Source organism: Marmota flaviventris, chromosome 7 (assembly GCF_047511675.1).
Source record: "Marmota flaviventris isolate mMarFla1 chromosome 7, mMarFla1.hap1, whole genome shotgun sequence".
Classification (NCBI taxonomy): Eukaryota; Metazoa; Chordata; class Mammalia; order Rodentia; family Sciuridae; genus Marmota; species Marmota flaviventris.
This window is the reverse complement of record NC_092504.1, coordinates 142,204,705-142,221,230: the sequence shown is the minus strand read 5'-3', so window position 1 is coordinate 142,221,230 and position 16,526 is coordinate 142,204,705. Positions and strand designations below refer to the sequence as shown.

At 49.0% G+C, this 16,526-nt stretch overlaps 1 protein-coding gene across 1 annotated transcript in view; it reads right to left on the bottom strand.

Moving 5' to 3' along the window:
• LOC139706454 (annexin A5-like) overlaps positions 1–16,526 on the bottom strand; it is a 49,923-nt gene that overhangs the window by 8,358 nt on the left and 25,039 nt on the right. Inside the window, exons 6-7 of the mRNA XM_071614725.1 lie at positions 9,788–9,879; positions 1,579–1,834 (exon numbers count right to left, since the gene is read on the bottom strand). Coding sequence (XP_071470826.1) covers positions 1,579–1,834; positions 9,788–9,879 — 348 coding nt within the window. The remainder of the gene's footprint in view (positions 1–1,578; positions 1,835–9,787; positions 9,880–16,526) is intronic.

Here is a 16,526-nt window from a genome sequence, read left to right as displayed (position 1 = left end):
TCTCCTGCAGCCATCTGAGAAGACCTGGGCCTGCTTCTCAGGCCACCACTGGAAACCTTCCAGAGCGCCCACTCCTGGAGCGGGAACAGGAGACTCAGCCCGCCCCCCCCACCACCCACAAGGAATTAACACTGGGAAAGTAAGAAGGCGCCTCAGCCCTGAACAAAGCCCCCCCAGGGGAGTGCGACTCTGAGCTCAGCTGGAAGGTGGCTCAGGAGGGGTCCGGCTGGGAACACTGGACTGCTGTGCAGAGCGACAAGGCCAGCTGGGCTGCCCTGCTCTTGAGTGGGGCCAGGGCCCGTCCTCACCCACTGCAGGAACGGCCCCTGGCTACGTGGACGGCTCACGCACTGCTCACTTCCCTGCTGAGGGCCCACTGAGTGCTGTGAGCTGGGCAGCTCTGCGGCCCCTGAAGGGCAGGGGGGCGCTTCAGCGTGAGGGGCAGTGCAGTGGCAGAAGGCCTGCGGTGCAGTGGGCCTTCCTGTGCGGGCCACCTGACCCCTGGAGGTGACTTGGGGCTACCTGCAAAGTGCCCGTGCTGAGGGCTCAGCAGGAGAAGCAGGCCGAGGCCCAGGGAGAGCGCCGGGAGAGCCGGGGCAGGGGCGCGAACGTCCACATTAGGAACGGGCTCTACCTGGGGACAGCGGACCCAGGAGGGTCCTCAGAGCTTACGCAGGAACAGGAAGCAGGCCTGCGTCTGGCAAGGCGGGTGGGTGAGGGTCAACAGGCAGCAAACCGCCCTCGGCTCCTCCCCGCAGCCAGGCAGAGAGGGCAGCACTCACACCCCCAACACAGCTGCCCAAGAGACGGGGTGCTCTCCTCACTGCACCAGCACGTCAGGCCACAGGCCAGCGGGCCACTGTGCAAGCCCTGGAGAGGGCCCACGGCGCTGCCCGCTTCCCTGAGGACCAAGACTGCCACAGGAGGGGCAGGGGGACGCCAGGCGACTCGGGAACCCAAGCAGCCCCTCGTTCCCCACCCCCGGGCCTCGGCTCCAGGTGCAGACTTCCTGACACACAGCTCCTGCACCTGGACACCTCGTAAGCCACACGGAGACCACACAGGGTCTGAGAGTCTGCCAATGTGACATTTGGGAGCCACTAACACCTGGCTGACAGAAGAGAAGTACCGGCCAGGCCCGGCAGTGACATCTGCAGCCCAGCCACAGGAGCCCGAGGCCGGAGGGCTGCAAGTTCCAGGCCAGCTGGGCAACTGGGCAGGTCCCCGTCTCAATAAACAAGGGGTCTTGGGGTGCAGCTCAGCAGAGTGCTTGCCTAGCAAGTGTGCGGCCCCAGCACCACAGAAAAACAAAACGGAGGGACGACATTGTTTAGAATTCTTCCAAAGGACAGGCAGGAGCACTGCAGATGCTAGGTGACCCGCCACCACTCATGGGACAGGACGACACACACCTTCAGACGCGATCCTTCCTTCTTACCCCTTCCTAAGAGACCTACTGCCCCGTTACCAGTGGGGTCAATAACACTGGGTGGTTGCCGTTGTTTTTTTGCAAAATTCTTTGTTTTTTGAATGTTTCATAACAACAAAAAAGGAATGATATGTCTAGGTGGAACTCACTGAGAGGAGAGCAGGGCGGGGCACATGTCCAAGGAGAAGTCCTTGAGGTGGGATCCGGGTGGGGCCTAGGGGCCCACTGGTGTCCGGGTGTCTTCGGGTGTCCTCCTGCCTGAGGGGTCCGGGAGGCAGCGGCCAGGGCAGGTTGCACTTCTCGCTCCAGCAGCTGGCCCTCGTGAGGGAGACCCCAGGGCCACTTGTCTGTGGACTCAGAGAGGGGCTAGGAGTCAGAGTCACCACCCCCTTGCTCCTATGTGGACTTAGATAGAATTATAAACTAATTAAGCAAAGTTTCAGGGTATAAAATAAACACAATAAATAAGTTGGTTTCCTGTACATCAATGACAAATTAGCTCTATGGGATTTCCTGAAATCTAAGCTTTAACAATAGCCATCAAAATTAATATAAAATAAAATACCCGGGAATCAATCTTAACAAAATTGTCAGTTGATCTGTATAATGAAAACTGAAGAACACAAAAGAGAGTTATTGCAGGAGATCATAGAAAATGGAAACATCTCCCATGTTTTTGAATAGGCAGAATTAATATTGACCATGTGGCCATATTACCCACAGTTCTCTATAGATTTCATGCCATTCCTACAGGATTCTAATGATGTTTTCTATAGGAATATGAAAGGTAACCATGAAATTTGTTTGGACAAATAAGACATCCAGAATAGACAAAGCAATTCATTTGCAAGAAAAATGCAGAAGGCCTCACAATATCAGACCTTAAATTATATCACAGATCTGCAGAAACCAAAATGGCACGTTATTGGCACCAAAACAGACAAGACCACCAATGGAACAGAAGACCCAAGGAGAAACCCACAATTACCTCATAGAAGACAAAGGTGCCATCAACATATATTGGGGAAAAGATAGTCTCTTCAACAAATGGCCCAGGGAAAAGTGGAAATCCATATGTAGTAGAACAAAACTGAACCCTGTCTGTCACCCTGCAGAAGACTCAGGTCAAAGTTCATCAAGGATCTAGGCATTAGACCAGAGACCCTGCGCTTACTAGAAGACAAAGTAGGTCCACCTCTCCATCACCTCAGCTTAGGAACTGAGTTCCTCAATAAGACTCAAAAAACTCAAGAAGTAAAATCAAGAATCAATCAACGGAAGGGTCTCAAACTAAAAGTCTTCTTCATTGCAAAGGAAACAAGAACCTAAAGAGAAAGCCTACAAAATGGGAGAGATCTTTACCACCTGCTCCTCAGATAGAGCATCAATCTCCAGGTTGTCCAAAGAAGTTAAGGAACTTTTAACAACAACAAAATAGAACCCACAAATGACCCAATCACTAAATTGGCACAGGAACTGAACCGGCCCTTCACTGGTAAGGAAATATGAAGGGTCAAGAATATATGAAAAAACGTTCAACATCTCTAGCCATCACAGAAATGCAAGTTAGAACTACAATGAGATCACTTCTCATTCCAGTCAGAATGGCCACCATCAAGAACACAAGTAGCAATAACTGTTGGCAAGGATGTGGGGAGAAAGGTACTCTCATACATTGCTGGTGGGACTGCAAATTAGTTCAAGCACTGTGGAAAGCAGTAAGGATATTCCTCAGAAAACTTAGAATAGAACCTCCATTTGACCCAGTTATCCCACTCCCTAAAATCAGCATAGTACAGTGACCCAACTACATCAAAGTTTGTATCCAATCAATTCACAGTACTAAGCTATGGATCTGACCTATGTGTCCTTCAATACATGAATGGATAAAGAAAATGTGATACACACACACACACACACAGACAATGATATATTACTAATGTATAAAGAAGAATGAAATTATAGCATTTGCTAGTAAATGGATGGAACTGGAAAATATGAAATAAGCCAATCCCAGAAAACCAAAAGCCAAATGTTCTCTTTGATTTATGGATGCTAAGCCACAACATGGCAGCAGGGAGAAAAGAAAGAAATCCATTGGATTAGACGGAAGGGAGAGGGAGGAGAATAGGAAGGTAGTAGAATTAATTGGACATAACATTCTCAGTCTTGTTGACTACATGACCATGGTTATTTTGCAATATGTACAATCACAAGAATAGGATCCTAATTAGAATAAGTTATACTCCCTGTATGTACAATATGCCAAAATGCATTCTACTGTATATGTAAAAAGAACAAGTAAAAATCAAAATTTTTCAGTAACAAGTAGCTTAGGTTGATCAAAATATAAATCATTTACATTTTTAAATATATATTTTTTGTTGTAGATTGATACAATATCTTTATTTTATTTTATTTTTCTTATGTGGTGCTGGGGATTGAACTCAGTGCCTCAAGCATGCTAGACAAGCACTTGACCACTAAGCCACAACCCCAGCCCTAATCATGTGCATTTTAAAACACTATTTGTAATAATCCTTAACAAAATTTTATTTCAACATAAAAAATGTGATAGATATATGAGTATTACTCAGCTATGAACAAGAATGACATTATTTCATTTCCTGGTTAATGGGTGGAACTGAAGAGATCATGCTAAGTGAAGCAAGCTAGACTCAGCACGTCTGGGAATGAGTATTTTCTCTCAGAGGTAGAAGAGAATTAAGGATAAAAGGGGTGGGTTAATCCTACAAAATACGGGAGAGGTCAGTGGAGCAGAGAAAGGGTTGAGGAGGAGGGAGGAGGGACAGGTCAAAGGAAGAAGAGTGGAAGGAATCTGGTCAAACTTTCCTGTTCCTGTACGGACGGACCTCAGTGAATCTCACCATCATGTGTATGCAGAATGCACTGATGTTGAAAAATTATAACAGGAGAACATTCAGTTAGGAAAGGGGGAAGGAGGGGGGAAGGGAAGAGGGAATTCCTGAGGACTGAATTGGAGCAAATCATGTCTCATGGTTCTATAATCATGTCAAAATGAACCTCAATCATGTATATCTCTAATGCACTGATAAAAATGTAGAACATGGGGCTGGGGAGAACTTTTCCACGTGTTTGAACACTAGAATTCTTTTGCATTTCATCAGTGTGCTGCAAATTTGTAATAATTTGCTATACACTCACACGTTTCCAGGATGCCTATTGTTTATGATGATCAGTCTGTGATTTGTTTCTGTGTGGTGTGTTTAAATATTCTAAGTCAAAAGGATTTAGGAGGTTGATACATAAAGACACACATAAGCAACACAAATTTAAATATATGTCATCAACTGAATCTCTTCAAAACCAATCTAGAGATGCTGTTTGAGTCTCATTTTTCTCTGGAAAGGATTAATTCAGCTATCTGCCTGTTAGATTCCTGAATTATTATAGTAACAGCTACATTACAACCCACTATTTAAAAACATTAGAAGAGCTGGACATGGTGACACACACCTGTCGTCCCAGCATCTAGGGAGGGGGGCACAGGAAGATCTCAAGTTCAAGTCCAGCCTGGGCAATTTAAAGAGGCCCTGTGTCATAAGTAAAAAGGGCTGGAGATGTAGCTGATGGCAGGTGTCCCTGGGTTCAATGTCCAGTACTGCAAGAGAAGCAGATGGGCAGTTTTGTTAGTGCTGCCCTTGTCCATAGCACTGCCGCTCAAGAGTGGGGAGCTTTGAATGAAGAATGTCTCAGGGAGAGTCCTCATCTGAACACCTACATTAAAGCCAGGAGAACTGTTTGTGCAGATTCAATTGCAGCTCTAAGGAAAAGATCTGTATATTAGGAAACCTTCATGATGATATATTAATAATTTAAATCTTTCTGTGCCCAAGAACAAGTAGACAGCAGGGAAGAACAGGTGGGAAGTAAGTGGCCACGTGGATATTCAAAAAAAGCAAAAAGATGTAGTAGACATCAAAGTCACTCTAGAGAAACCAAGAAGGCCTTGATGGGACAGTTAGTAGGTCAGATGTGACTGAAGAAAGGACCAGGGAGCTGGAGGAACCCTGAACAGAAACTTCTGAAAATGAAAAGCAAAGAGACAAGACCCACAGTAACTTCCAGGTGCAATGAATGGTGCACAATGAGAACCCAGGGACTCGGGAGGCTTACGCAGAGGGGACCCAGGCCAGTCTGTGCGACATACCAAGATTCTGTCTCAAAGTAAAAGTCAATTAAAAGGGCCAGGATGTGGGCTGGGGATGTGGCTCAAGCAGTAGCGCGCTCGCGTGGCATGCGTGCGGTCCAGGTTCGATCCTCAGCACCACATACAAACAAAGATGTTGTGTCTGCCGAAATCTAAAGAATAAATACTAAAAAGTTCTCTCTCTCTCCCTCCCTCCCCCCCCCTCTCTCTTTAAAAAAATAAGGGCCGGATGCAACTCAGTTATACAGCACCTCGGGTTGAATCTCCACACCACCAAAAATAATGCTCACTGGTGGCACGGACGACTGAGAAATTTCCTGAATTAGTGTCAGACACCAGATCACAGATCAGGAAACTAGGGAACATCAAGCAGTAAGATAAAGGCCAAGATATCCACACTAGTGACGTGTTTGCTGGACACAAACTATGTGCCTCAAAACCTTAAGTGCTGAAGTCCCAGCCCAGTACTTCAAACTGCGACTGTGTGGACATAGGGCTTCCAAGGAGATGGTTCAGATAGAATGAGGGTTTTAGGGAGGGTTTTAATCCAATCTGACTGCTGCTCTTACAAAATGAGGAAATCTGGACATAAGGACACACCAGGGGCACCAGTGAGAAAGGCTAGGGAGCCAGAGTAAGAAGGTGGTCATCTGTAAACCCAGGAGACACGCCTTGAAGAAACTAAGCTTGCCACACCTTCATCCTGGACTGCAGCCTGCGGGACTGTGAGAAAATAGCTTGCTGCTGTGGGAGCAGCCCAGTCTGGGGGGTCTGTTGACGGCAACTCCAGCCAACCCATACAGTCTTTAACCTGCAGGCCCTTTTAAGGTGAGCACTTTCAAACTTAATACCAGTATGGTTTCTTTGTGATGTATACGTGGATTGAAAGAAAAATTTTGTCCACATTATCCAATAACCAGTAATAGATAAAAAAATAAAGTGTAAAGAAGACTTTGACTCCATCTCCATTAGAGAAACACATGTGCAAATATAAAAACAAATATGACTTTAGCCCACTTAGTTTAGCCATTTATACATTAGTATAAGCTAAGTATAGTTTGTTCCACTAATAAAACATGTAGAAGGGTAACATCAAGGCAGGCACAGTGCTGCACGCCCCTAATCCCAGCTACTCAGGATGCTGAGGCAGGAGGATCCCCAGTTCGAGGCCAGCCCAGGTGACTGAGATAAACCCTGTATCGAAACAGAAACTAAAAAGGGCTGGGGATGCAGCTCAGTGGTAGAGCACACCTGAGTCAAATCCCCAGTGCCAGAAAAGAAGAAGGTGGCTCACTACCAGGGACCTCCTCACGTCCCTGCAGAGCAACTAGGATTGGCAGCCATCCACCTAGAGAAGTGCCCTTGTGGGAACTCAGGGGCCCAGATCACAGGCTGCAGGATGCACGGTGAGGAGTGCTGTTGATGAGGGCAGGCCCACACCCAGGTGGCCGGCCTGTCAACTCTGGTGCTGCCTACAGACCTGGAACTGGCCTGAGCCCCTGTGCACCTGGCCACCGCACCCCCACCCCCAGGCCTTGGTGCTACCATCAGCACTACTGCCGAGGGTCCCAGAGTCATGCCCACTTACGTGCCGAGTGCCTGGGCTGCCAGGCTCAGTTGCAAGGGCATATGCTGAAGAGCTCTGTAACTTGGCCCCAGTACTGCCCCCTACAGTCTGAGAGCAGTCCCCCCAACAGGAACCCATTGGAAGGCATGCCTGTCTGTGCCCCCAGAAGCAGCCTGCAGACCCCTCTCCCACAGCAGGACCTGAAACAGCTCCACCCCCACAATTGATCCCAATCCCTCCCAGTTACAGGTAAGCACAAGTTGTCTTCCTCCCAGGGACCAACAGGGAGACACAGGTATCCATGCCCGCAGAGGCAAGCCAGCCAACCTTGGTGAGACTGCAGATCCCCAAGGAGCCCCGGGTCCCAGCTCCAGACCTGCTCAGCTGTGGTCCAGAGGCAGCCGTGCCTGCCCAGGAAACCAGCAGGATGCAGGCTGCCTATGCCCTGGGCAGGCTGCAGACCTGGGTCTCAGCTGAAGCAGCACTGTGACGCAATTCTGGCCCTCGCAGTCCACGTCTGGGGCCACTCCTGCCAGTGCAGGACCCTCCCCGGGAGCTAAGAAAGCCATAGGAAAAACAATCTAACCAAGGAAGGGAAACCTCTGGGCACTGAAACTCTGAGGCACTGGTGAAATCAACTGAAGAAGAAAAACATCTCACACTCATGGATTGGAAGAATTAATTTTACCACAATGTCCATGTTGCCCCAACTAATCCAGATAGTGAAAGCATTTCCTATCAAAACTCCAATAGCATTTTTCACAGAAACAGAAAAACAATCCAAAACCCCTCAGGGGTCCACAAAAGACCACAAATAGGCAAAACAATCTTGAGAAGGGAGAACAACGTCGGAGGCACTACACCTCCTGATTTCCATTACAGTCATCCCTTGGCATCCATGGGGATGGTCGCAGGACCTCCCACGAACACCACAAGCCATGGACGCTCAGGCACCTGGCGTTAAGTGGCCCCGTGTTTGCACAGAGCTGACGCACACCCTCCCGTAGCCTTTGGATCATCCAGATTTCTTCTTACCTAACAATGTAAATGCCACTGGAATAAGTGTTCTACTGCGTTGTTGAGGGAATAAGGACAAGAAAATGTCTGTAGAGATTCCATAAAGATGCCATTTTTCAATGACCGGTTGGATCCCCAGGTGGAGAACCCAAAGATACAGAGAGCTGTCTGTCTCTTACAAAGTGAACAACAGATATCAAAACAGTATGGTGGGGCATGAAAACAGACCTGCCGGCCAAGAGAACCACGAGAGCCCAGAACTAAAGCCAAGTGACCTTTACAAAGATGCCAGGAATAAACCCTGGGAAAGGCCATCTCTTTATCAAATCATGCTGCACAATAATGTAGGAAGGTAGTGATGGCTGCACAATATTATGAATGTATTTTACAACACTCAGCTGTGCACTTAAAATGTTGGGATGGAACTTTTCACCATGAAAACATTGGAGGAAAAAAAACAAACCTTATTTTGAATTCCAAATTAAAAAAAAAAAAAAAACTTGAAAAAAGTTTTGAGTCTTCCCTACCCAGCTGTGTAGTGACTCTCTAGGTGAGTAGGAGATGCCTGCAAAGAGTAATCAGCACTGCCTTAAAGGTCCCAATCATATTTCATTTTCCTAAGCAAGAGAGACTTTTTTCATGACTTGAATCACATTGATCTCAATCATTTGATTTCTCTTTTCAATAAAATCAGATTAAACTATCAAAAAATACAAAACCGAGCCAGTCACAGGGGTGCACACCTATACATAATTTCAGCTACTTGGGAAGCCGGGGTAGAAGAATCCCAAGTTGAAGGCCAGCCTGAGAACTTTAGTGAGACCTTTTCCGAAAACAAAATGTAAAAATGGACTGGGGATGTAGTTCAGTGGTAGCATGCACAAGGCCCTGGGTTCAGTTCCCAGTACCGCAATAATCAAATATTTTAAAATATATTTTTATACATTTATAAATATGTTTTCCATACTTTCACATATTTTATAAAGTGAGAAGACCTGGTCGTTGGTACTGCACAGCATGAAAGAGGGTTTCCTATGGAAGTTACTCTATGCTTCACGAACATACATCTCTGCTGGAATAAGGTTCCACACTAATCCAGTTCATCCTTCAACATCTGCAGGAGGAGGATTGGGAAATTTGAAGAGAACATACTCTCACCTGGAGACTAGTTCATAGCCCACCAACTTAACAGATCACAGGGAAAAGAAAATCATTGAGCATTAGAGTAACTGGTTAAACTAGGTTTTGACTGTTAATATAAGAAGCATTACTAGCTTTACCAAGGGCACACTGAAATCATACACAATTACTAAGCATCAAAGAATTTTTGCTTGCTTTTTTGATGCTGGGGATTGAACCCAGGGCCTCATGCATGCTAGCCAAGTGTCCTACCCCCAAAGAATATTGAATGTTTTAAAACTGTAAAACCATGGGATAGCAATCTCAATCCGAAAAAATAAATTTAAAATGGAAAGTAACTTGAAATTTTAAAAAGTGTCTCTATTGGGATTTTTCAGATAAGCAGAACCAAAAGGATATGGAGACAAAAACCCCAGACATTTATTATGAGGGAGTAACTCACATGATCCGGGAGACTAAGAAGGTCCAAGATCTACCCTCTGTAAGCAGGAAACCCAGGAGAGCCAGTGGTCCTTCTACCTGGACCCTGAAGGCCTGTGAACGGAGGAGTCAGTGGTCTTAATTGCAGTCCATTTTCAAAAGCCCAAGAACTAGAAGCCCCAATGTTTGGGGAGAGGAGAAGATGAATGCCCCCTTCCAAGCACAGAACAAGCCCACCCTTCTTACACCTCTTTTGTTCATTTCAGACACCCCATGTTGGAGGATGGCCACCCTCACTGGTGAAGGCAACCCCCTGCACTGGCCTCATTCCCTTGCTCATCCCAGACACACCCAGAAACCCTGTTTCACTGCATCTGAGCACCCTCAGCCCAGCCCAACTGACCTGCATCAGGCATCACAGCGGCAAACCCATCTTTCTGCTCAAGGTCCCTTCTCTGCTGTGCCTCCTCTCTCTCCTCTGACCCCCGACCCCCACTGCCCCTCTGCCTCTCTCCCAGCTCATTCTCTCTCACGCTCCCTGTGCCACTGCAAGCCAGTCACCCCGTCCCACCCTTCTCCACTTCACCTCCGTGTCTCCCCACCTCACTCTTAGGGAGCTTCCTAGTTCTTCTTGGTCTCTCTTCTCCTGATTGTCCACCCCATCCCAGCATCCATAACCTCTGAGGAGGCAGGGTCCATCTACAGTGGGGCAGGGGAGATGTACTTGGTGGATGTGAAGGGGAACAGAGAACACTGGTGTTGAGGACGGGGTGTGTCACTACACACTCACACCACCTCCAGGACTGGGCCTCCATGAGGTGGTGCCTGACCGTGGGAGGCTTGGGGGTAGCAGGCTGGGTCCAGGCCAGTGATGGGGCATCTCAGGACAGATGCTAAAATTAGAGAACAAACAGTAACAAGATACTGGCTCTGTCTCAAAGTATCTGCCCACAAAATACTTATTAATACAAAGGGTAAGAGAATAACTCTTCTCAAAGAGGAGGAACCTGGCAGGCAGCCCCTCAACCAAGTGTTCAAAGTTAACACCACCAACGTGAGGCACTGGGGAGGGGGCAGACAGCCTCACAGCCAGGCCGCTCCCCCAGAAGGCACAACCTGGTCATCCAACACCACCTGCCAAATCCAGGAGGGGCGCTCTACAAAATAACCTGCGGGAACTCTACAAAGGGGTCAAGAACTTAAAATTCAAAGAAAAGTCAAGGAACAACGTCCCAGAATGGTGGAGACTGAGGAGCCAAGAGCACTCGACGCAACGTGGGAGTGGCCATTCTGGGACCACTGGTGAGATCTGAGTAAGGTTTGTAGGTTAATCTGTGGCACTGGGTTACAGATTGAGCACCCCAGTCCACAAAAACTAGAACTCCCAAACGATCCCAAATCCAAAACTTTTAAAAGTATACGCGTGTGCCTGAGAAAATACTCAGCCACAAACAGTCAAGTTTTGGATTTTGGAGCATTTTGCCTTTCTGATTTTCAAATTTGGGATGTTCAAACAGTAAACTCTGTACCAATATTCCAAGATCCAAAAAACTACCTGATGTGCTTCTAAATCTGAAAGACTTCTGGTCCCAAGCATTTCAGAGGAGGGATACTGCACCTGGAATTTCCGGTATTAAGTTCACAGTCACTTGAGCACTATCTCATCATTATATAAGGTTAACACCAGTGAGGGGGGATGGAAACTCTTGGTATTTTTTTGGCGGGGGGGGGACGGGTATTATTCTTACAAGTTTTTATAAATTCTTTCAAACTGCAAAGTTGAAAATAAAAAAAAAAAAACTTAAACCCTGCCCTCACAAAACTTACATTCAAGGAGAAGGGGGAAGATAGAGAAGTATCTGTCTTCTTTTTTAAAAAGGTTAAAAATCCCCCTACATGGTGCCATGAAGAAAAATGAAGCCAAAAAAGGATACAGAGGGTCTAAGTAGCACTTAAGAAAAGACTTACTGAAAGGAGGAAGAAGGGAGATAAGCCAGAGGAGAGAATGAGCCAGTAAAATAGCTGGGGCAGAGGAGCAGCCTTGGTGCAAAGGCCCTGAGGCTGCAGTGCCCAGCATAACAGAAAAACAAGGCCAAACTGAGCCGGGCCAACCTCTCCATTGGCCAACCTCCCCGCTGGCCACCCCATTCCCTGCTCCCTGCCCTGTTCCTCCTGATCAAGCAGCAAGCTCAGCCACCCAAGGACATCTGAGTTGTATCTTCGGGGGGATTAAGTCCTAAAGTCAGTACATAAAGTTAAAACTTTTTGAACTGGCCCTAAGAAGACCCTCCCATTTTCCTAGAAACCCAACAGCCAGTGCGTCCTGCAGAACGGGAATGCCTCTGTGCCTCTCCAGGTGAACACCAGACAGAGAGGCTGGCTTGCATGGAGGCACTGTGTGTCCCATCACCCAGCACCACAGCCACCCAGCACCACAGCCGGCCAGGCAAGATGCTCTGGTTCCCACCAAAGGATCAGCAGTCCTCCGTTCCTGGTGGGGGTCACCCTGGGGCCTCTGCCACCTGCATGATTCCCGCTCTCCACAGTTACATGCCCATCTGGTGAGAGACCGATCCTCCTTCCTCAGCCAGGACTCTCTGCTCAAACCCCTCAGGCTCCCGCTTTCCACGGGGCGGATTCCAGGCTAGACTGTGACTCAGACACGGTGGACATTTGCTGATTGCAAGAGACACTAATTAGAAGTCAAAACTAAATTCAGTTTTAGGCCTTTCTTCTATAAATTCTCCACTGGACCTGTCACCTCCTATCTGTGACGAGCTCCTCATGAGCACCACAAAGGAACCAACTGCAAACTAAAAAGACGTGGACTCGACCAGTCCAGCCACATCGTCAGCCTGGCTCATTTTCTGGGCCTGGGCTCGTGGTGGTGATATTTTATTGCAGTCATACAGCACGATCATATTTTCTGCTAATAAAATTGTCCCTAGGTCATACAATGGAATCAAATTGATCAATATTTCACAGCACTGTTGCAAAAAAAAAAAATTAAAAAATAAAGCTTTCTGGTGTAGCTGTGATTCACTCCAAAACACACACTCTCCCCCCTCTGAGGATCCCTGAGAGGAGCCGCCTTCGATAGCACAAGGGAACTCTCCTCACAGGGGTGCCACAGATAAATGCAGTAGATACTAAGTCCCTTCACTCGACCAATATTTCTGAAGCACCTGCTGTGCCTGGGTACTGAGGTCACAGTGACTAACACAACAGACACACCGTGTCCTCGTGGGACTTAAGGCCTGGTCACATTCAGTTCCTTGGCTAGCAAAGCTCTCCACTTGCTTTTCCGGGTCCTCCCAAGGACGCCTAGCCTGTGTGTGTCTGCCCACCATCTCCCGACCTCTGTGCCCCCTCCCCTGCACCCCACTCGCAGCCCTATGTCTCACCACTCCCCAAAGCCTCCTGCCAAATAGACCACCTGCTATTTTCAGCCTCCCACAGAAGATATTTTTAAGCATTTTGAAATGTCATTTGCATATAAAGCCTCAGCTAATTATCATCTCTTCCTTAGAGCCTGGGATGGCCTCTCTTTCCCCACACCTGTCTCAGTATGAACCACCACAAGGTCGCACACCTCTGCTGACAGGCACCTGTTGCCCTCCCCACCTCTCCCTTCCTCGTCACGGTCACCAGCCCTAGAGCTTCGAGGGAGTCGAGGGCCAGCCTTCCAGAGCTCACCCTGCCCTTCACGCCACGTCTGACAAGAGCAGGGACCAAGGGCAAGGATCACTTCTGCTGTCGAGGAAACCTCCACCTGGGTCCAGCTCAGGACAGCAGCTCTGGTGACACCTGGCTGGTGCCAGGAAACATCTTCAAGAGCCCCCAGCAGTGCCCAGCGGCAGGAGGCCAGGAGGTAGTTTTGCTCAGCTCTGGGTCCCAGCGCCTCGCACACAGCCTGACACACAGAAGGTGCTCGTTAAATAACGGTTGTGGCTGTTCAAATGGTTCTCTTTGAAAGCTTTGCTAAGAATTTCCTTTACAGTTAAATGCAAAGAGATGAGCCATCTGACGCCTAGCTGTGTTCTGAAAACACAGCAGAGAGGGGTTCTCAAGAGTCAGGGGTGCAGATTTCAGGGGCACAGGCGCTGGGCAGGGGCCAGCAGTGGAGAGACAAGGGGGCTGCTCCCTCCAAAGGGTCAGAGTCTCAGAATATGTGTCCACCGCTGCCACTGCAGCCAGGCGTCACAACAAGTGGGAACTCAGAATGTTTCAAATGAGCAACTAAAACCCTCCGCTGTGGCCAGACTCCGGCTTCGCCTCTGTTTAACTCCCCGCCCCACCCCCCACCCTGTTTACACCAGTTTTGAACAGAAAAGGTGTTTTTATAATTAGTATAGTGTTTATATTCCAGGGGGAGCTTTCCAAAGACTTAAAAATAGTCTGACTCCTCACACACCTTAGCCTCTGCCCCTGAAGATCTTGTTTACACTAGCATTTTCCTTAGCAAATCTTCTCCCGAAAAGGTCAAGTGCAGGTCACAAACTCCTGAGCAGGCAGCTCCTCAGGACTGGGGTTCCCAGGGCACCTCTAGGCACCACCCCGGCCTCACCCTGGCTCTTCCCAGTGGAATGCGGTTTGTTCCCGAAGATGTGAGGAGAACCCCCAACCCAGGTCTGCCAGGTCTTGAGAGCCTCTGGGATCCCGGACTTTGGTGACTGAGACATCACCTCGTCAGGGGCTGGCTTAGCCATCGTTATCCTGACCTGACCAGGGTATTCCTAAAGCCGGTCCAGGGTCCAGCGCAAGCCAGACGGAGGGGGAAACTGAGACCCGAGAGGCTGGGATCTGTCTATGCGCACACAGCAGGCCAGGGGTGGCACCGGCCTCTGACACCCCTCGGTCCCTGCTTGAACACATCCCACGATGGGGGAGGAAGACAAGGCGTCCCCAAACCCTCATCACGTTCTGCTGATTTTTTCATAGACTTTAACAATTTACTGACACCAGCGGAGCTTATAAAGTAGTTTAACTGAATTAATTAGGCAGTCACTACTTACTCCTGAGTTCCCCCTTTGGCTCGGGGGAGGCTGGCAGTCGCCTGTTTAACCCCTCACATCCCAGAAAGGCTGTCACTCACTCTCACATAAGACAGTTCACCACAGTCCCATGCAGTTTCCTTCCAAAACCCAGGATCTGGGCAGAAGATCACCTCTGTGCCTGGATCTGTAGGGCCAGAGCTTCTGGAATCTGATCCTAATAAAATTTCCAAGGGGAAAATCCCCTTATGTGGACCACACTCTTTCCTGGAGGATCCCCTGGTGATGGGGCAGCAGCATGGGAGCCACTCACTGGCCTGGCCTGGCCAATGCCCGCTCCCCCCACCCCACACCCTCCTCTGTCCCTAGCCTCAACCTCCCTCCCAGGAAAGGGAGAGGCTGACTCCTGCACTCACAGTGCAGGCCACAGCAAGCCGGAGCCGCACTGGAAATGCAGACTCTCGGGCCCTGCCACACCTGCTCACACACCATCTCCAGAGCGGGCCCAGCAGTGTCCACCCAGGGGACTCCAGAACCAGCTAAAGTCAGAGAAGAAGTGGTCTGGGTCATGGGTGAAGTTCCTTCTAGATTAAAAAGACTGAGAAACAATCCAAAACATGAAAACCGATTCACTTACACCATGTCCTTCACAGTATTATTTATGATGGAGAAAAACGGGGACCAGCAAAAAATTCCCCAGATAGGGACCAGCTGGGCAAATGAGGATACAGCCATCGCACAGGGGACCTACAGTCAGAAACAGCAGGAGGAGCACAAATCCTGTGATACCGAGGGGTCTCCGGACAAGGAGAGAACTGGATGGTGCCTCTACGCCCGCTGGTCAAAACCAACATCTAGAAGGCAAAGGGTTGAAATGTCCAGTGTCAGCGCATGGGACGGACCCGCAACTGGCTTGCTGTCTTCCTCATACTGTTTGGTGTTTTCCAACTTTTTCCATAAAGAGCACTTGCTACTCTATTAAAGGAAAACAAACATGTTTTGTTGTTTTAAATAAAACAGAAAGGTCCTGCGAGAAGCACTGCTTGGAGAGCAGACAGTCTGCGCTGGGAGTGGGCCAGCCGAGCGCCTGCCTAGCACTGAGGGGCCCTGGGTCTGACCCCCAGCAACCCAGAAAGCTCCCCTAACAGGAGATGGGCTTCTGGGCTCTGGGGCCAGGGTGTCCCTGTCGCTGCACTGCGGCATGGAGGGAGGAAGGGAGGTGCTCTCAGATGACCACTTCATGACAGTGACTTCTCCCCAGCACATAACAGGACAAATTGAGAGAAAAAACAACCCTGAGGAGCCTGACCCAAGAAAGAGGACACCCTTGGAGCAGCGCAGCCCCCTGAACACACCTGGTGGGCAGAGACTGCTCATTAGCAGGCCAGTAATAAGTCAGCTTCCAGGAACTTCTAAGCTCCTGAAGCTGGGCTTGGGCAGCAGGTCCAGCCCAGCTGGCTCATGGCAAGTGGCCTCGGCAGGATCAGTAATTACCAAGTGCAGAACAGGAACCAGGTGAACAAACACCAGCCTAGGATTAGGACCTGGCTGGCCGGGAGGCTCAGCAGGCAGGAGGGACAGCATGAACAAGCGTGGACGCGGGGATCGCAGAGCCTCCAGGAGCGCCCCTTAGTATGGCAGGGACAGGGACGGCATGCGGGTAGAGGGCACAACCCAGGCTGGGCTGCGGTGGGTATCATGGGCAGGGTGTGGGATGGGGGCATCCTTCATCCCGGCACCAGGGGCTGGAGAGGCTGGATGGAAGGA